The following is a 21,970-nucleotide window of genomic DNA, read 5'->3' as shown; positions in this document are numbered from 1 at the left end:
TGACAGGTATGGGTTTAGTGACAGAATTAGACTTGGAAATACACAGTAGCGGGTGTGTGTGAAGTTATTCTGAATGACCCTATGTGCACCTTCAATATTATATACCCTTTTAGGGATAGATTTCAAATAGCTCTGATATAGCAGAAACCACTAAATTATGAAATTGCTAAATTGGGAATTGTACTTCAACCCAGAACAAAAAATGTGCTTTGACGGACACTAAATATCTTGCCCAGCAACAACAGTACAGCGGTGGGTAACGAGAGATTTAGAGGGAATTAAATTTGAGGCCTAGTATTTAGGCGCTGGGTCACCGGTATGGATTTAGTGACAGAATTAGACTTGGAAATGCACAGTAAGCGGTGTGTGTGAAGTTATTCTGAATGACCCAATGTGCACCTTCAATATTATATACCCTTTTTGGGATAGATTTCAAATAGCTCTGATATAGCAGGAACCACTAAATTATGAAATTGCTAAATTGGGAATTGTACTTCAACCCAGAACAAAAAATGTGCTTTGACGGGCACTAAATAACTTTCCCAGCTACAACAGGACAACGGTAACGAGAGATTTAGAGGGATTTAAATTTGAGGCCTAGTATTTAGGCGCTGGGTGACAGGTATGGGTTTAGTGACAGAATTAGACTTGGAAATACACAGTAGCGGGTGTGTGTGAAGTTATTCTGAATGACCCTATGTGCACCTTCAATATTATATACCCTTTTAGGGATAGATTTCAAATAGCTCTGATATAGCAGAAACCACTAAATTATGAAATTGCTAAATTGGGAATTGTACTTCAACCCAGAACAAAAAATGTGCTTTGACGGACACTAAATATCTTGCCCAGCAACAACAGTACACCGGTGGGTAACGAGAGATTTAGAGGGAATTAAATTTGAGGCCTAGTATTTAGGCGCTGGGTCACCGGTATGGATTTAGTGACAGAATTAGACTTGGAAATACACAGTAGCGGGTGTGTGTGAAGTTATTCTGAATGACCCTATGTGCACCTTCAATATTATATACCCTTTTTGGGATAGATTTCAAATAGCTCTGATATAGCAGGAACCACTAAATTATGAAATTGCTAAATTGGGAATTGTACTTCAACCCAGAACAAAAAATGTGCTTTGACGGGCACTAAATAACTTTCCCAGCTACAACAGGACAACGGTAACGAGAGATTTAGAGGGATTTAAATTTGAGGCCTAGTATTTAGGCGCTGGGTGACAGGTATGGGTTTAGTGACAGAATTAGACTTGGAAATACACAGTAGCGGGTGTGTGTGAAGTTATTCTGAATGACCCTATGTGCACCTTCAATATTATATACCCTTTTTGGGATAGATTTCAAATAGCTCTGATATAGCAGAAACCACTAAATTATGAAATTGCTAAATTGGGAATTGTACTTCAACCCAGAACAAAAAATGTGCTTTGACGGACACTAAATATCTTGCCCAGCAACAACAGTACAGCGGTGGGTAACGAGAGATTTAGAGGGAATTAAATTTGAGGCCTAGTATTTAGGCGCTGGGTCACCGGTATGGATTTAGTGACAGAATTAGACTTGGAAATACACAGTAGCGGGTGTGTGTGAAGTTACTCTGAATGACCCTATGTGCACCTTCAATATTATATACCCTTTTTGGGATAGATTTCAAAGAGCTCTGATATAGCAGGAACCACTAAATTATGAAATTGCTAAATTGGGAATTGTATTTCAACCCAGAACAAGAAATGTGCTTGAACGGACACTAAATAACTCGCCCAGCTACAGCACTAGGGACAGATTTAGCTGGATATAAATTTGAGGCCTAGTATTTAGGCGCTGGGTGACAGGTATGGGTTTAGTGACAGAATTAGACTTGGAAATACACAGTAGCGGGTGTGTGTGAAGTTATTCTGAATGACCCTATGTGCACCTTCAATATTATATACCCTTTTAGGGATAGATTTCAAATAGCTCTGATATAGCAGAAACCACTAAATTATGAAATTGCTAAATTGGGAATTGTACTTCAACCCAGAACAAAAAATGTGCTTTGACGGACACTAAATATCTTGCCCAGCAACAACAGTACAGCGGTGGGTAACGAGAGATTTAGAGGGAATTAAATTTGAGGCCTAGTATTTAGGCGCTGGGTCACCGGTATGGATTTAGTGACAGAATTAGACTTGGAAATACACAGTAGCGGGTGTGTGTGAAGTTATTCTGAATGACCCTATGTGCACCTTCAATATTATATACCCTTTTTGGGATAGATTTCAAATAGCTCTGATATAGCAGGAACCACTAAATTATGAAATTGCTAAATTGGGAATTGTACTTCAACCCAGAACAAAAAATGTGCTTTGACGGGCACTAAATAACTTTCCCAGCTACAACAGGACAACGGTAACGAGAGATTTAGAGGGATTTAAATTTGAGGCCTAGTATTTAGGCGCTGGGTGACAGGTATGGGTTTAGTGACAGAATTAGACTTGGAAATACACAGTAGCGGGTGTGTGTGAAGTTATTCTGAATGACCCTATGTGCACCTTCAATATTATATACCCTTTTTGGGATAGATTTCAAATAGCTCTGATATAGCAGAAACCACTAAATTATGAAATTGCTAAATTGGGAATTGTACTTCAACCCAGAACAAAAAATGTGCTTTGACGGACACTAAATATCTTGCCCAGCAACAACAGTACACCGGTGGGTAACGAGAGATTTAGAGGGAATTAAATTTGAGGCCTAGTATTTAGGCGCTGGGTCACCGGTATGGATTTAGTGACAGAATTAGACTTGGAAATACACAGTAGCGGGTGTGTGTGAAGTTATTCTGAATGACCCTATGTGCACCTTCAATATTATATACCCTTTTTGGGATAGATTTCAAATAGCTCTGATATAGCAGGAACCACTAAATTATGAAATTGCTAAATTGGGAATTGTACTTCAACCCAGAACAAAAAATGTGCTTTGACGGGCACTAAATAACTTTCCCAGCTACAACAGGACAACGGTAACGAGAGATTTAGAGGGATTTAAATTTGAGGCCTAGTATTTAGGCGCTGGGTGACAGGTATGGGTTTAGTGACAGAATTAGACTTGGAAATACACAGTAGCGGGTGTGTGTGAAGTTATTCTGAATGACCCTATGTGCACCTTCAATATTATATACCCTTTTTGGGATAGATTTCAAATAGCTCTGATATAGCAGGAACCACTAAATTATGAAATTGCTAAATTGGGAATTGTACTTCAACCCAGAACAAAAAATGTGCTTTGACGGGCACTAAATAACTTTCCCAGCTACAACAGGACAACGGTAACGAGAGATTTAGAGGGATTTAAATTTGAGGCCTAGTATTTAGGCGCTGGGTGACAGGTATGGGTTTAGTGACAGAATTAGACTTGGAAATACACAGTAGCGGGTGTGTGTGAAGTTATTCTGAATGACCCTATGTGCACCTTCAATATTATATACCCTTTTTGGGATAGATTTCAAATAGCTCTGATATAGCAGAAACCACTAAATTATGAAATTGCTAAATTGGGAATTGTACTTCAACCCAGAACAAAAAATGTGCTTTGACGGACACTAAATATCTTGCCCAGCAACAACAGTACAGCGGTGGGTAACGAGAGATTTAGAGGGAATTAAATTTGAGGCCTAGTATTTAGGCGCTGGGTCACCGGTATGGATTTAGTGACAGAATTAGACTTGGAAATACACAGTAGCGGGTGTGTGTGAAGTTACTCTGAATGACCCTATGTGCACCTTCAATATTATATACCCTTTTTGGGATAGATTTCAAAGAGCTCTGATATAGCAGGAACCACTAAATTATGAAATTGCTAAATTGGGAATTGTATTTCAACCCAGAACAAGAAATGTGCTTGAACGGACACTAAATAACTCGCCCAGCTACAGCACTAGGGACAGATTTAGCTGGATATAAATTTGAGGCCTAGTATTTAGGCGCTGGGTGACCGGTATGGATTTAGTGACAGAATTAGACTGGGATATGGCCAAAAAATGAACAGACTATTGCTGGTTAAATGCACTTGGTGTGACAGCTTCACCCTGATGTAGGCTTTAGCCAAAAAACAACCACACCATTGAGGGTTAAATGCACTTGGTGACAGGCGCAGCTTGCCCCTGATTTTGTATATGGCCAAAAAATGAACAGACTATTGCTGGTTAAATGCACTTGGTGTGACAGCTTCACCCTGATGTAGGCTTTAGCCAAAAAACAACCACACCATTGAGGGTTAAATGCACTTGGTGACAGGCGCAGCTTGCCCCTGATTTTGTATATGGCCAAAAAATGAACAGACTATTGCTGGTTAAATGCACTTGGTGTCACAGCTTCACCCTGATGTAGGCTTTAGCCAAAAAACAACCACACCATTGAGGGTTAAATGCACTTGGTGACAGGCGCAGCTTGCCCCTGATTTTGTATATGGCCAAAAAATGAACAGACTATTGCTGGTTAAATGCACTTGGTGTCACAGCTTCACCCTGATGTAGGCTTTAGCCAAAAAACAACCACACCATTGAGGGTTAAATGCACTTGGTCGCAGCTTGTGCTGGCGCACCACAAGACACAAAATGGCCGCCGATCACCCCAGAAAAATGAGACTGACAAACGGTCTGTGCAGCCTAAAAACAGTGAGCAATTGAGGATCAGCAGCTCAATGATCCACAGCTGCAGATCGATCAGTTAATCAAGTCCTTTGGAGGAGTTAATCTGCCTAATCTCGCCCTACTGTCGCAGCCGCAACCTCTCCCTACGCTAATCAGAGCAGAGTGACGGGCGGCGCTATGTGACTCCAGCTTAAATAGAGGCTGGGTCACATGGTGCTCTGGCCAATCACAGCCATGCCAATAGTAGGCATGGCTGTGATGGCCTCTTGGGGCAAGTAGTATGACGCTTGTTGATTGGCTGCTTTGCAGCCTTTCAAAAAGCGCCAAGAAAGCGTCACAAAAGCGCGAAGAAAGCGACGAACACCGAACCCGAACCCGGACTTTTACGAAAATGTCCGGGTTCGGGTCCGTGTCACGGACACCCCAAAATTCGGTACGAACCCGAACTATACAGTTCGAGTTCGCTCATCCCTAATCCCCACGCATCCCTGTCTTTTATTGCCTGCCCAAGGTCCACAAAGATAGACTTAATCCACCCAGCCGTCCAATTATATCGGGAATTGGATCATTAACTTCGAATCTATCTAAATATGTAGACGTGATACTACAATCTAGAGTAAGAAAAGTCCCCTCATACGTCAAGGACACCACCCAAATTATAAAAACTATAGAATCATTGGATTTGAATGAAAATTTCATTATGGGTACCCTTGACGTTCAATCGCTTTACACCGTGATCAAACATGAACAGGGCAAAAAATCTGTCACATCTCAATTGTCGTTGGAGGACACCTTGAGTCAAATACAAATTAAATATGTAGTAGATGCTATAGATTTTATTCTAACACATAACTACTTTAATTTTGCAGAAGATTTCTACATACAGACGCAGGGAACAGCCATGGGAACCAGGTTCGCCACCAGTTATGCTAATTTATTTATGGCACAGTGGGAACATGAAAACATCCAACCCAAAGTGGGGACGAACCTGGAATACTAGTAAAACCTCATTGGAATTTTTAGATTTAAAGATTTTTAACCAAGAGGGTAAATTACAATGTACAACCTTTGTCAAACCCACAGCTTGTAACAGTTATATTTTATTTAATAGTTGTCATCTCCCTAACTGGTTGATCAACATCCCACAAGGACAACTACGGAGAGCAACACAGGAGGCTGCTCCAGCTAAGCATGGCTGAAGCAACCCTCAGACATGTGCTAAACACTGAGGCTATATAGGCCCAAGTAGCCACACCCAACAAACACACCCAGAGCACACACACACTGGGAAGGGAGTTAACCCTTCCAGCACCAGGGAAGGGAAACACAACTTAAGAACACACTGTGGCTGTTGCCGCAGGCAACGACATGGGTGGCAACCATGTCCTAGGAGTCAGCCCGAAGGCCGGGACACTGCCACCACATGTACACAATACAACCAAACGTTGCCACGGGCAACCACAGTGAAGGGAAGATGTCAGTGCACACCAAACAATAAAACAGAGTGCACACAAGACATACGAAAGTGCATACATACACGCACACAACTCCAAGGCAACCGCACACAACTCCAAGGCAACCGCACACATACTTTTATGTCCGCGGCAACCGCACCTGAGGCAAACAACAAAAGGCCTCCAGCTGCAGTTGACACAACAACCCAAACCGCGGGCAACTGTATGCAGCTCCCAAGGAGTCACGGCCATAAACATGGTCGTGACACCTACAGTCCAATCTTGGGCAAACATCCAGGGCTTTTTCCGTTGTGGCAAATGCAATAATTGCAAACTCACGTCGTTTCCCAAAAAAACAACTGAAATTAGATCAACTACAAACAAACATTGCCACAAAATTAATGAATTTCTCACCTGTAGCACAGAAGATGTTATATACGTGTTAGAATGCCCATGTTGCCCATACATGTTAGAATGCCCACGGTGTAAAAAAACGTATTGCAGAACATGTCTGCAATATAAAGAAGGGATTTGAAAATCATTCTCTATCATATCATTTTAAAATAACACATAATCAAGACCCCTCATGTCTGAGATTCACAGCAATTGACAAAGTACAGAAGGATTGGAGAGGTGGGAACCATGTAGAAAAAAATGTCGCGTTTAGAAACAAAGCGAATTTTCAAATTAAATACACTACAACCGTTAGGTCTGAACACAGACTTTGAATTATTCGTTTTTTATAGGATGGGCGCCACTTGTCGATGATCAACTGGACGATATTCAAAAAATTCGTCCAGTTCTTCCTCTACACATGGTCCTCATCCAATGATTCTACATTGGTTATGAAGAAACATCCACATAAAGTTTAATATTTTTAATAATTTTATGTCTCCAAATTATTGTAAGGGACTTGAAAATGAATCCTCTTGAAGAATCTTTGGGAAAAACTCAATTTCCAGAAAAAACGCACTGGAAACGCACTAAAACCGCATGCGTTTTTTATACTATGTGACCCCCAAAGGGGATGTTGAACAATTGTGTGAAAGATTTTCCATGTAATTTTAAAGCCTTTTAGAGTATTATTCATATAATGTTCTTATAATTTTTTTAATGTTTTCTAATATTTTTATGCCTTTGATTTACTGTAAGAAGCTTGAAAATGAATCCCTTTGAAAAACCCTTTGGAAATATCAAATCCTGAGAAAAATCGCACGGGAAACTCATTAAAACCGCATGCGATACCGGTGTGTTTTTTATAGTAAGTGATTCCAAGGGAGTTGGTGGACAATCGTATGAAAGTTTTTTTATGTAAGTTATTGCTATCATGACTTTGTATTAATATATATTTTTTAGTTAGAAGAAATATCTATAGATCCCAATCCCTAAAAAGTTGGTATTCCAGACCAGTCCTTTACACACTCTCTATTGACTATAAAAGCAGAACATTAGAAGGGGGATGTTTACCACTGAGGAAGGGGTCTTTGCTTTAAATCCCCGAAACGTGTCTGGTGTGAATCCCCCCACTAAGGAAAGTAAGGATATTCTAAAACTGAGGAGGTCTGGACACTAAGATAAGACTAACGAATTGCCAAATCAAGTACCACTATACGGGAGACATTTTGACCACGTGGAGCAAACAATTCGATTGGCGCGAAAATTCGAATCTGAACCAACAGCCCTTGAGACCGGGACCTTAAAGGAAAGTACTAGGTATTAGTTTTATTATTTGCATGTGTAATGGTGTGCTGCCATACGTTTTTTGTTTGCTGTTTGCATGCTAGATTTATGGATGTGCACCTGTGACTATGGATGTGCTAGTCTAAATTTTCTTGTAGTATGTTTGGAAGTAGCTCCATGGGCGTAGGAAACGGGGGTGGACGGATCTCCCCCAGGAAATAATGCGGGGAGGGGACAGGTATGGTAAAATCACCCCCAGCGGCAGCGCAGCGGGGCAATGTGTGTGGTGGCGGCAGGGCACTGAGATCCATTGTGGAAGCGCTCATCTCCATAGTGATCTGTTTGTATCGCCGTCCTCAGGACAGCAATACAAACAGAAGGCTGTGCGGAGGAGCAGGGGAGTGGTGTGTCCCTTTCCTGTTCCTCTGATAGGCTGCCAGCACTAGGCCGGCAGCCTATCAGAGACCGGCGTAGGCGGCGTGATGATGTCATCGTGCCGCCTGAGCCATACAGCGCAGGACACAGGCCGGAAGAAGCCTGCATCGCATCGCTCCAAAGAGGTAAGTATAAGTGTTAATTTAAAAAAAATATATACAATACTTAGTTTTACTGGAACATGATTGGGGGGCCGGGCCCTGTTATTACTGCCACATAATGGGGGGGGGGGGCCTGTTATTACTGGCACATAATGGGGGGCCCTGTTATTACTGGCACATAATGGGGGGGGCCCTGTTATTACTGGCACATAATGAGGGGGCCCTGTTATTACTGGCACATGATTGGGGGGGCTGTTATTACTGGCACATGATTGGGGGAGGCTGTTATTACTGGCACATAATGGTGGGGCCCTGTTATTACTGGCACATGATTGGGGGGGCTGTTATTACTGGCACATGATCCGGGGGGCTGTTATTACTTCCACATGATTGAGGGACTGTTATTACTGCCACATGATTGAGGGGGTCTGTTATTACTGGCACATGATTGGCGGGGGCTGTTATTACTGGCACATGATTGGGGGGGCTGTTAATACTGGCTGATGAGAGGCGCTGGGGGGGCTGATGAGAGGCACTGGGCGGCTGATGAGAGGCGCTGGGGGCTGCTGGAGAGGCACGGGGCTGCTGGAGAGGCACTGGGGGCTGCTATGAGGCATGGGGCTCTTTTCTGAGGTCTGATTGGGGGTCATTCATATTGGGGTCTGAGCTGAGGTGTGATCTGAGGTCTTATTAACATTGGGGATCTTATTGGGGTTGTTAGCTGAGGTCTGATTAACATTGGGGGTCTGATTGGTGGTCTGACCTGAGGTGTAATGAAAAATATTTTTTTCTTATTGTGCCCACTTCCAGCCCGGAGCCCAGCTGCCCAGAGCACTGATCCGGAGCAGCTTGGAGAAAAAGGCCTCACAGTCTCCCACACTCCTTCTGCCCGGCCAAGCCAGCCAGCACCCCTGAGTCTTCAGAACTGTAAGTAAATTATATATAAGGGGAGATTATTGTTTCGGCGGGAAGGGGGGGGGGTGCCAGAGAAAGCACCCGGAATAACTGAAATATATGCCAAACGTTTGGTTAATTTCTGTGACCTGATAAACAAAGAACTGTTCCTTTTGCATACTTTTTTGTTGTGAGATATAAACAACTTGCAGTTTACTCAATAAGAATATCCCCGGCAAGCAAAAATGCTGTCCCCCCTCCAGATTTTTGGGGGTTCCTACACCCATGGGTAGCTCCATCCTTTAGATTGAGCAATGCCCGTCCATCTGCCCAGGGCTTTTGAGTAGAGTATACATACATATAGCCGGTTCCTACACCGCCCTGAACATTGTAGGCTTAGGTTACGCCCAGGAGAGGCAGTTCTGTTAGTGTTAGATACCCATCTACGAAAGCAACCTAGATGCGAGTAGATGGGCCTGACACACGTTTGATCAAAAATGTGCGCAAAGAGCTTCCATTTTTAATGTATAGTAGTTATAGAACCACTTTTATCCACAATATTCCATAATCCCTAATTTGCATGTGTAATGGTGTGCTGCCATACATATTTTGTTTGCTGTCTGTATGTTAGCTTTATGGATGTGCACCTGTGAATTTGGATGTGCTAGTCTAAATTGTCTTTCAGTATTATGATACCGGTAAGAATTCTGCCTTTAAAAGGGTTGTCCATTAGTGTTGAGCGCGAATATTCGAAAAGCGAATTTTTTTCGCGAATATCGCAATTTCGCGAATATTTCGAATATAGTGCTATATATTCGTAAAAACGAATATTCTTTTTTTTTTTTGTTTTTTTTTTCAAAAAATTAGAGTACACATATAATTGATTGTTTCCCAAAGGTCCAAAAGCTCAGATCTTACTCACATTGCCTAGAAAGTGATTGAGGCGCGAATCTTCGTAAGGCGATTTTATTAGCGCAAATGCGAATATCGGCACTTGTCCCAGAACAGAGGCAAAGGGCTTTGCATTCATACATTAGTGAATTGAGTTGCGAATCTTCGTAAGGCGATTTTATTAGCGCACATGCGAATATCTACACTTGTCCCCAGAACAGAGGCAAAGGCCTGTGCATGTGCATTCATATGGTATAGCACCATATTCGCGAATATTTCGAACTTCGTAAAATTCGATTTACGAATATTCGTATTTTTTATTTTAGTTTCCACCTTACAGATTACATTGATCTGTACTCTGTCAACTACTGTCATCACCCCCCACTGTATCTCGATTGATTCCCAAAAGTCCAAAAGCTCAGATCTTACTCACATTGCCTAGAAAGTGATTGAGGCGCAAATCTTTGTAAGGCGATTTTATTAGCGCACAGGCGAATATCGGCACTTGTCCCAGAACAGAGGCAAAGGGCTTTGCATTCATACTGTATGAATGCAAAGCCCTTTGCCTCTGTTCTGGGACAAGTGCCGATATTCGCCTGTGCGCTAATAAAATCGCCTTACAAAGATTCGCGCCTCAATCACTTTCTAGGCAATGTGAGTAAGATCTGAGCTTTTGGACTTTTGGGAATCAATCGAGAAACAGTGGGGGGTGATGACAGTAGTTGACAGAGTACAAATCAATGTAATCTGTAAGGTGGAAACTAAAATAAAAAATACAAATATTCGTAAATCGAATTTTACGAAGTTCGAAGTATTCGCGAATATGGTGCTATACTATATGAATGCACATGCACAGGCCTTTGCCTCTCTGTTCTGGGGACAAGTGTAGATATTCGCATGTGCGCTAATAAAATCGCCTTACGAAGTTTCGCAACTCAATTCACTAATGTATGAATGCAAAGCCCTTTGCCTCTGTTCTGGGACAAGTGCCGATATTCGCATGTGCGCAAATAAAATCGCATTACAAAGATTCGCGCCTCAATCACTTTCTAGGCAATGTGAGTAAGATCTGAGCTTTTGGACTTTTGTGAATCAATCGAGATACAGTGGGGGGTGATGACAGTAGTTAACAGAGTACAGATCAATGTAATCTGTAAGGTGGAAACTAAAATAAAAAATACGAATATTCGTAAATCGAATTTTACGAAGTTCGAAGTATTCGCGAATATGGTGCTATACTATATGAATGCACATGCACAGGCCTTTGCCTCTCTGTTCTGGGGACAAGTGTAGATATTCGCATGTGCGCTAATAAAATCGCCTTACGAAGATTCGCAACTCAATTCAATCACTAATGTATGATTCATACATTAGTGATTGAATTGAGTTGCGAATCTTCGTAAGGTGATTTTATTAGCGCACATGCGAATATCTACACTTGTCCCTAGAACAGAGAGGCAAAGGCCTGTGCATGTATATAGTATAGCACCATATTCGCGAATACTTCGAACTTCGTAAAATTCGATTTACGAATATTCGTATTTTTTATTTTAGTTTCCACCTTACAGATTACATTGATCTGTACTCTGTCAACTACAGTCAACACCCCCCACTGTATCTCGATTGATTCACAAAAGTCCAAAAGCTCAGATCTTACTCACATTGCCTAGAAAGTGATTGAGGCGCGAATCTTTGTAAGGCGATTTTATTAGCGCACAGGCGAATATCAGCACTTGTCCCAGAACAGAGGCAAAGGGCTTTGCATTCTTACATTAGTGATTGAATTGAGTTGGGAATCTTCGTAAGGCGATTTCATTAGCGCACATGCGAATTTTGCATCTCATAATATGTATTATGCGATGCGAAAATTCGAATTATCGCATATGCGAAATAATAACGAATTCGAATATTCGCGAATATTTTACGAATATTCTTTCGAATATTCGCGAAATTTCGCGAATTCGAATATGGGACATGCCGCTCAACACTATTGTCCATTATTTATTTGTTTTTATTCCATACCCATACAGTGGGACATGTGAAGTCAACTACACTTATCTTCTCCCCGCTGCTTGGTTCCAGCTCCCTGCTGCCAGGTTGTCTTCACTGTACTTCTGGTTCTTACATGGACAGGATCACATGTGCCGCTGCAGCCAATAACTGACCTTAGCACACATGTGGACATTTTACTGCTGAAGCTAATCACTGGACACAGCAGGGCATGTGACCCCCATCCATGCAGGAAGTTTACATGCAGGACTGTGTAAAGAAGACAGCAAAGCATTAATTTTTTATGTCAACATCACAAGTTTATGAAAACATTAGGAGTATTTCCTGGCATATACTGTACATCGAATTTGAGAATATAGCCTTACTCTATGCTTCCTTTTACTAGGAGGAGTGACACTAGTAATTCTTGATGACTACCAGCCGCTTAGCTGCCACGTCTGTATGACCTGTATTAGATTTGTGTCCCACTTTTATTTTAAAATATACAATGACTTTTATCCTAATTGCTTCATGTTCTCGTTTTGCTCTGGTAAAACAATGTATGTGCTAATTTATTCATTAGCAATAAAGCTTGCTCCCTGTGAAAATATGATTCAAATATGGCTGGAAAATCATGTTTACTTTATTGCTAACCTCTATGGTATACTGAGTATAAATCACACTATGTAATAACCTATTAAATTTGGTGCAAATTGCTAGCATTATTTATACCTAATTTAATTTTGCGCAAATTGCTTTTATGCATCATATGTATATTAAGAAAATTATGCTGTATGCTGTGACCACTCATAGCTTCGGAGCAGATATTTTCTTAGCATATTAGCTTTGGGAGTTCTTTCCATTCTTTTGAGAAACTAAATTTTTTATGTATAATACACTATTGGTTTGTGCTCAGTTTCTGAAAGGTAAATGACCCTCTATTTCTAAAATACTGTGTTTGTAAAAATAGTCTTGGTGGTCACAGTTCAGACACCATTCATGGCTCCTATTGACCCATGGAGCTGTCGATTTCTTATGGAGTGAATCTAAATGCATAACAGAATAAATGCCAAGCTATTTTGCTCCCAACCATTTTGGGACCTCATCTTTCTCCAAGGTTTTTCTTTTTTATAAATAAAAAAAAAATAAGTATGACAAAAAAAACTTGCAAAACTAGGCTAGGTTCACATCTGTGGCAGAGGTTCTGGTAGGAGCCATTGTCACAGATTTTGGCAATACTGCATGTATCAGTATTTTGTCTGGCAGACTGTTGGAATTCATAATGGAAACCCAATAGATCCATTTGACCATAGTAGGGTGAATTAGGTTTCTATTACGGATACGGGCATTGGTTGCCAGCATATGCCAGACCTGGCACTTCTGTTTTTCTGATCCTATACTGGAGCAAAATATTTGTTGCAGATGTGGGTCTACCTTATATCAGTAGAAGGTCCTACCTAATAACTAATACTCTGATCACAGATGAAATTAGAAAAAATGGTTGTTATTATAGATGAGCGAATTTTTCAAAAATTCAATTTGGCCGGTTAGCCGAATTTTCTGAAAAGATTTGATCTGAATTTATCCACACTGAATCGCATTAAAAACAGCTTTTTCCTGGCTGCAGAGAGCCTGTATGGTGGTGTAGAACACTGTGCTATGCAGTAACACGCATAGGGAGTCTGCTGTGGTAGTGAAACAATACTGTGAGTCAGTATGACACGCACATGACAGGCATCACTCTTAGAATCACTGCACACTTAACTTATTTTGGCAGTTACGGGGCCAAAACTGACCAATAAACTCAAGTGTGAACTCAGCCTAACAGGTCGATCTTAGTGTCAGGTACAAAGAACCGTGCGGAGTCCCAAGATCCTACTGTAGCGTGAAAGAGCGCACTCCTTTTACACTGTCGTCAGCCACATAGATGTCTGCAGAACCTGGTCTATTAAATGCTTATACAAGTAGAGTCCCCCCCCCGAGAGGGTGTCAGCAGTAAGTTTGTGTTGATATCACTGATGAGATTTTGCCCTTCCTCTGATCTGTCAGAACAATACCTCCCCAAAAAACTGATCCTTCACTCGGTCAGCATTTGGTCAGTGTAACGGACCGTTTCCGCAGACAAGGGGTTAAAGTCCGTTTAGGCGATATGCCCCTTTCCGAGAGACAGGCACAGCTACTGCAGAACACCAACCTCCCGAACTGGATACAAAATAGCACTCCAAACTGGAACCTCACAAGTAGCTGTCAGTCAGACGAACAGGAAAAGCGTATCCGTCAGCTTACACTCCTGGCAATCAGTCTCCAACAGCATACAGGGAATCCCCCAATAACGAGACAAGGCTCCGTGTTGAGGGTCAAGCAGTGATCTGAAGTGCTGGCACACCCAGCCTGGTTTTTATTACAGTTTTTGCAGATACAGGACAGATACAACATATCCCCACAATGCATCATGGTTTCCTCCCCTCTGTCCCGGAGACGACCGAACACAATCCAATTATCTCTCAGGACAAAGGGGAGATCACCAATACACATGTGGAGACAACAGGACAGGAATCACCACCCAAACACACAATGGCACACCCCCACAGCAAACACAGACATTTAACATATCCCCAGATAGCTCAAGTCTGAGTGCATATCATTAGGTGAATGGCACTCAGAATACATGAATACAATAATATTAGCTATCTGGGTGCCCTCACATAACATACAATTTAACAGAACGCATAATAACATAAAATACAATTCTACAGACAGATTTAAGCTGTGCGGCCGGTCTGTCTTCTCCTTTACAGTTACTATGGGCCATAATCCTGAGGCAAGAGGCTTTTAAACAGTCCTCTCCAAAACCCAGTGGCGAGGTTGGTTTCGCCACACATCTCCCCCCCCCAGGGAAGACTAACCAGATACCTGACCTCACGCCGGTCGGTACCTGAGTTAGTCTGGCAGCCCACCCACAACCCAATACTGGACCTGCTGAATTTCGTAGCCTGTCTCTGTCCAGTAAGTCCACCAAGGTGATGTTGGAAGCTGGTACTCCCGGTCTCTGTGTTGCTCCCTGGTTTGGAGTGGAGGTTGCTTTGTGGGCAGGGATCAGCGGTACTCAGCCCTGGTGCCAGTGCTACCACGGAAGAAGCCTGGTTGGAGCCTGGTTGTTGGAGGGGGAGACCGACTGTCTCTACCCCCTGTGCTGTAAGTGCAGAGACCACGGTCCCATCTGCACTGTTGTGGGGCTTACTGTCTCCCCCTGGTGCGTTAAGCTGCCGCTGGGGAGAGGGGGTAACGAGCTCCTCTCCCATACATACTTCCAGCCGCTGGGGAGTGCGACCGACCGCCTCCGCTCCCAATACAGTGTCCTGCTGCTGGGGAAAGGAGACTGGGCTCTCTATTCCCTGTAGGACACTCTGCCGCTGGGGGACAGGACCGACTGTCTCTGCCCCCTGTAACTCCGCCTGCCGCTGGGGAATGGAGACTCGGCTCCCAATTCCCAAAAAATCATGCTGCTGCTGGGGGGCAGGAACAACTACCTCTGCCCCCTGTAACTCAGCCTGCCGCTGGGGAGGGAGGCCGCTGCTCTCCCCTCCCTGCACTTCACACTGCCTTCCCGGCACATCACTCTGCTGCTGGGGGGCAGGAACAACTACCTCTGCCCCCTGTAACTCAGCCTGCCGCTGGGGAGGGAGGCCGCTGCTCTCCCCTCCCTGCACTTCACACTGCCTTCCCGGCACATCACTCTGCTGCTGGGGGGCAGGAACAACTACCTCTGCCCCCTGTAACTCAGCCTGCCGCTGGGGAGGGAGGCCGCTGCTCTCCTCTCCCTGCACTTCACACTGACGCTGGGGAATGGAGACTAGGCTCCCACTATCCCGCAACCGTAACCTCCGATGGAGGTCCACCCAACGTGGCAGCTGACCGTCACCTTCTGCCCGGTATAGTAGGGTCGTAGACACTAGATTCCTCACGAACTTCACGTATTTCTCAGCTGGATTGGGTCCGAAGAAGTTCAGCCGCAACCACATCATACGGTCAAATTCCTCCACAGAGTATCTGTACTCCACTGCTGGTTCCATCCTGGTGCTTTTAGGGTCACTGTACTGAGACATGCGTTGCCCTTAAGTTGTAAAATCCAAAGAAATGGTGTCTCCTGTAGCTGTCCTTCTGGCTGTAGGAACGATCCCGCTGCTTGCCACCAATGTAACGGCACCGTTTCAGCGGACAAGGGGTTAAGATCCGTTTAGGCGATATGCCCCTTTCCGAGATGTAGGCACAGCTACTGCAGAACACCAACCTCCCGAACTGGATACAAAATAGCACTCCAAACTGGAACCTCACAAGTAGCTGTCAGTCAGACGAACAGGAAAAGCGTATCCGTCAGCTTACACTCCTGGCAATCAGTCTCCAACAGCATACAGGGAATCCCCCAATAACGAGACAAGGCTCCGTGTTGAGGGTCAAGCAGTGATCTGAAGTGCTGGCACACCCAGCCTGGTTTTTATTACAGTTTTTGCAGATACAGGACAGATACAACATATCCCCACAATGCATCATGGTTTCCTCCCCTCTGTCCCGGAGACGACCGAACACAATCCAATTATCTCTCAGGACAAAGGGGAGATCACCAATACACATGTGGAGACAACAGGACAGGAATCACCACCCAAACACACAATGGCACACCCCCACAGCAAACACAGACATTTAACATATCCCCAGATAGCTCAAGTCTGAGTGCATATCATTAGGTGAATGGCACTCAGAATACATGAATACAATAATATTAGCTATCTGGGTGCCCTCACATAACATACAATTTAACAGAACGCATAATAACATAAAATACAATTCTACAGACAGATTTAAGCTGTGCGGCCGGTCTGTCTTCTCCTTTACAGTTACTATGGGCCATAATCCTGAGGCAAGAGGCTTTTAAACAGTCCTCTCCAAAACCCAGTGGCGAGGTTGGTTTCGCCACAGTCAGTAATCCATCAGTATTGCTAAAGCCCAAAAAAACCCACAGAAGTGGATCCAAAATAGAGATGACACATGAATGGACTATTTGCATGTCTTCTGTGTTTTGTACCCACTCCTGCTTTTGGCTACCAAATCATAAGCCAGTTCTGATGGGACCATGCAGGCCTTACAGCTGCTACACAGACAGAATCCGTTGTGCGTCTAATTTTTCCTTCCTTCTGACAGATCAGAAGAAGAGTCAAATAAATGATAATGTCAACAAGGCCAAAAAAGCTAAATAGTGGCCCAGTCATGGAGTTGGGAGGGTGGGAGAACAGCTTTAGAAGTTCACAGAGTGGCCCAATGACATAGTGGGGAGATGGAAGCAGCAGTAGCAGCATGAGGAGACCACAGAATGGCCCATTTACATAGTGTTGAGGTGGCAGCCCCATGAGGAGACTACAGAGTGGCAAGGTTACAGTGTGGAGGTGGCAGCAGCAGCAGAATGATGAGGCCACAGAATAGCCTAGTAACATAATGTTGAGTTAGCAGCAGTATGAGGAAACTACAGAGTAGCAAGGTGACATAGTGTGGAGGTGGCAGCAGCAGCAGAAGCATGATGAGGCCACAGAATAGCCTAGTAACATAGTGTTGAGTTAGCAGCAGTATGAGGAAACTACAGAGTGGCAAGATGACATAGTGTGGAGGTGGCAGCAGCAGTATGAGGAGGCCACAGAGTGGCCTAGTGACATAGTGTTGAGTTAGCAGCAGCATAAGGAGGCCACAGACTGGCAAGGTGACATAGTGTGGAGGTGGCAGCAGCAGCATGAGGAGACCTGAGTGGTGTGGTGGCAGCAGCAGCATGAGGAGACCTGAGTGGTGAGGTGGCAGCAGCATCAGGAGACCACAGAGTGACAGAGTGGGGAGGTGGGTGGCAATAACAGTACCCGCTGACGATGGTGGGTGTAAGAAGGAGCACTTGGCATCAGATGTGTGGCATCAGGTGGGTGGCAGCATCAGAATAGTAGCTGAGGCAGGTAGCCAGAATCAAACAGTCTCTTTTGTCAAGGTGATGCAGCATGGATGATCTAATCCTATGCATCAAGCATTGGTGGGTGGAAATCCTGGCTGATGCACGCCTGATTCATCTTGACAAAGGTTAGTCTCTCCACATTTTGAGTGGACAGGCAAGTTCTCCTTGGGGTAACTTTGGCCCCGGCCGCACTTAACACCCCCCCCCCCCCCCAGTGAAACGTGAGCGCAGAGGGCCCCTCCAGTCAGACCTGCAAGAGGGTGGATGATAGGCAGCAGCCAACTGACTACATAGGACGTCTCGATAGCAGTTCAGTTTGTCCCCCCTCTCAGTGGGTGTAAAAAAGGCCCCTATTTTGGACAGGTAGCGAGGGTCTAACATGGTGGAGAGCCAGTTGTCATCCCTGTGCTGAATGGTGATAATTCAGCTATGACTATGCAAGCAACTGAACATGCATTGGCCCATTTGCACAAGTGACTCAGAGAGATTCCCTGCCTCCATCTCCACTGCATACGGTGTGTCTGGGTCCTCTGCCTCCTCCTCCTCATCTTTCTCTTGCTCCTCCGGTTGCTCCTGCTCCTCCTCTCCTGTCAACTGTGTAGAAAAACCACCCATTTCGCTACACATTATTTGTGCTCCAATGTCCTCCTACTTCTCCTCCAGTTTAGCCCCCACAGCGCTCATGTGGCCGTGAGATATAGGACGTTGTGCCAGTCCCCTGACCAACCAGATTTAGCAGTTTCTCTTCCAGGACATGATGTTGTTCATCCCATAATCCTGGCGACTGACAAATAAACTGGCCTCCTCAAAGGGCACGAGCAAACGGCAGGTGTCACTCATGAGCTGCCACTGGCTAACATCGAAGTTACACAGGGGAGTACTTCTGTCCGCCTGTATCATCAAGAAATCGTTTATGGCCTTTCTCTGTCCGTATAACCGTTCCAACATATGGAGGGTGGAATTCCAACAGGTGGAAACGTTGCATATAAGCCTATGTTGGGGATGCCGTTCTGCCTCTGCAGGTCAATGAAAGGGTCCATTCGGTGTACGAGTGGCTGAAGTGAATGCAAAGTTTCCTGGCTACTTTTAGGATGCCTTACAGATGGGGTGAAGACTTTAGGAAACACTTGACAGCTAGATTGAACACATGCGCCATGCAGTGCACATGGCTCATCCCTCCTTGACGCAGCACCAACACCATGTTCTTCCCATTGTTGGTTACCATGGTTCTGATTATGAGGACGCAGAGCAGTTCCTCCCCCCCCCCCCAACATTGGCACCCTAGCCACTCTTCACCTTCTGCCCACAGATTCAGCAAATGGCCAAAAAACTACCACACCGCCAAGTAGGTGATTTTACCCCCAACACTCTGCACTGACTGACTGCTAATGCCGCTGCCTCCCTGAACCCCTGCACCACTACTTTACAGGTATGTAGGCTCCTGCAAACTGGGTGGTCTACCCCGGGCAGTTTTGGCTCCTGACCTCCGACTGCTGCCACACTGCTGACTCCCGGCCACTCTACCGACTTGCTTTCCCCGCCGCTGCCTAACGCGCAAGCTGTCACCCTATTCTCACAATGATGATGAAGCCCCTTCATTACCCAGCTCCCAATTGCGATCGGCTACATCATCATTGATTACTGTCTGCACATCACTGATATCCTTCTCAACAATCTCTGAGCCAGAAGCCTGACCGCTCGCAACCACAGCTCCCACGCCACTCTATTCATCACTATTTTCTCACCTAACCGGGGGAAGCAGTGTCTCCTGCAGATCTAGGCTGGGCAGTAGCTGCTGACTGTCCTCTAGTAGTTCGTCCTCGCTGTAAAGTAGAGCTGAGCCCACAACATATAATACTTCTCTGGCTGAGGGAACAGAAAAGGACAGATGTAGGTTGATGACAGGTGTGGGCACAGAGCCTGCACGGGCAATGCCGACTAAGGGTTGTGTCTGACAAACCCACCGACTCTTGGCTGGGGTATCTGATGTCACTTGGGACGAAGTGGATGACCAAGTCAACCATTCAAGAACCGCTGGGTTTCTGGTCAAGACACGACCGCTAGATGACACCGGGAGCTCAGGCCCCTCGAAGTGACCCCTGCTGCCACACCCCCTTACTATGCTGCGACCTGTTCCTGCGCCAAAAACATTTAGGCCTCTGTTCCTCCCCTGTGCAAGGCCTGTCACTTCTCTGTCTGACATACTCTTAGATCAAATAAATAAATAAAAGGGAAATTAATACACCCCAAAAAAGGTTTACTTTTCTCACTTCACTACACAATGAGTAATAAGCCTTTTTTTTTTGCACTAATACACCCCAAAAAAGGCTTTAGAACATATAACTGCACCGCTGAATGGCAAATAAGCCCTTTTTTCCCCACTAATACACCCCAAAAAAGGTTTTAGAACATATAACTACAGAAACAGTGTGACTCTGTTTCATGGGTTGTATCTGGTATTGCAGCTTTGCCTAAGAATGTGTGTGAGATGCAATACCAGACTCAGCCCATAGTTATGTTTGGAAATTAAGACTTTTATATCAACATTTATAATATTGAAGCTGCTGCCCAAAGTTTGCCTTCCGTCTCCTGACAAGTCAAGTTAGAATGCAAAACCCTAGTTCCTCTACATACTAGACATCAGAGATATGACAGTTATTATAGATAGCTTTCTTATATCTGCTGGTGCCTACTGTTACACCGCTAGTAAATTAATGTGTGGTGTCTGTGTAAATATACTCTGGATCTGATAACTGTGTATGTAATATTGCACACTTTATAGATGCTCCCAAAGGATGAAAATGCTGAAGAAACATTACAGTTAGAAAACAGACAGAAAGACAGTTTGCAAGCATGTAATGAACTGAGCACTAGCAGCACAACAACACTCAAAGGTAAGCTTATCTACAAATGATGGTTTCTGCATGTATGACATATGTCTGATTGTTTCCATAAGCATCATGTAACAATCATACATTAAAGGGCATCTTTCAGCAGATTTGTACCTATGAAACTGGCTGACCTGTTACATGTGAACAGTGATGGCCAGGTCGCATTGTTCGCCTGCGAACATATGCGGGTTGCCATCTTTTTTCACAAGTCCGGCGAGGCACAGGTAAGCCCTTACCTGTGCCTGTGCGCGAGTTGGTCTGAAAACAAGTGCGGTCTCCCCGGACTTGTGAAAAAAGATGGCAACTCGCATATGTTCGCGGGCGAACAATGCGAACTGGCCATCACTGCATGTGAACTAGGCAGCCGAAGGCATATGTGTTGGTCCCACTGGCGTAACTAGAAATGACCAGTCCCCACAGCAAATTTTCAAAAGGGACCCACCCACAGCAATTTCTTTACAACCCCTTCCTCCTATGCAACACCCACTTCTGTGGCTAGTCAACATCACTCTTAGACAAGGCCCTGCAGCTGCTTTGTTTCCTACAGTGTCTCTGTATATAATGTCATTTTATAATGCTGTTGAGGGAGCCCTGACAATAAAATCTTTTAGTCTTACTCCTGAGTGGGCCCTTTCTGAATTCAGGCCCCAAAGCAGCTGCTTCCCCTATAGTTATGCCCCTGGTTGGTCCCATGTTCATATGTGTCTGCATTGCAGAATTATTTTTTTTTTACTATATGAAAATGAGCCTCTAGGAGCAACAGGGGTGTTGCCATTACCTAGAAGCTCTGCTCTCTCTGCAACTGCCATGCTCGCTCCATTTTGACTGACAGGAGCAGGCAGCATAATTGTGATCACACCAGGCCCTATCAATCAAAGTGCAGAGGGTGCGGCAGTTGCAGAGAGAGTTGAGCCCTAGGTGTAATGGCAACGCCCCGGTTGCTCCTCGAGGCCTATTTTCTTACATTAAAACATCACTTTCCTCAGCAATGTGGGCACATAT

General features: G+C 44.4%; 1 protein-coding gene across 2 annotated transcripts in view; it reads left to right on the top strand.

The window, feature by feature from the left end:
- Window positions 1-21,970, top strand: part of THEMIS (thymocyte selection associated) — a 148,840-nt gene that overhangs the window by 99,736 nt on the left and 27,134 nt on the right. For both annotated transcript variants that reach the window (XM_044292396.1, XM_044292395.1), the window contains exon 5: window positions 20,860-20,971. In XM_044292396.1, the coding sequence (XP_044148331.1) occupies window positions 20,860-20,971 (112 nt within the window). The remainder of the gene's footprint in view (window positions 1-20,859; window positions 20,972-21,970) is intronic.

This window comes from Bufo gargarizans, chromosome 4, assembly GCF_014858855.1.
Source record: "Bufo gargarizans isolate SCDJY-AF-19 chromosome 4, ASM1485885v1, whole genome shotgun sequence".
In the NCBI taxonomy this organism is placed as follows: Eukaryota; Metazoa; Chordata; class Amphibia; order Anura; family Bufonidae; genus Bufo; species Bufo gargarizans.
The sequence above is the reverse complement of the archived record's forward strand: the minus strand, read 5'-3'. Positions and strand labels throughout refer to the sequence as shown.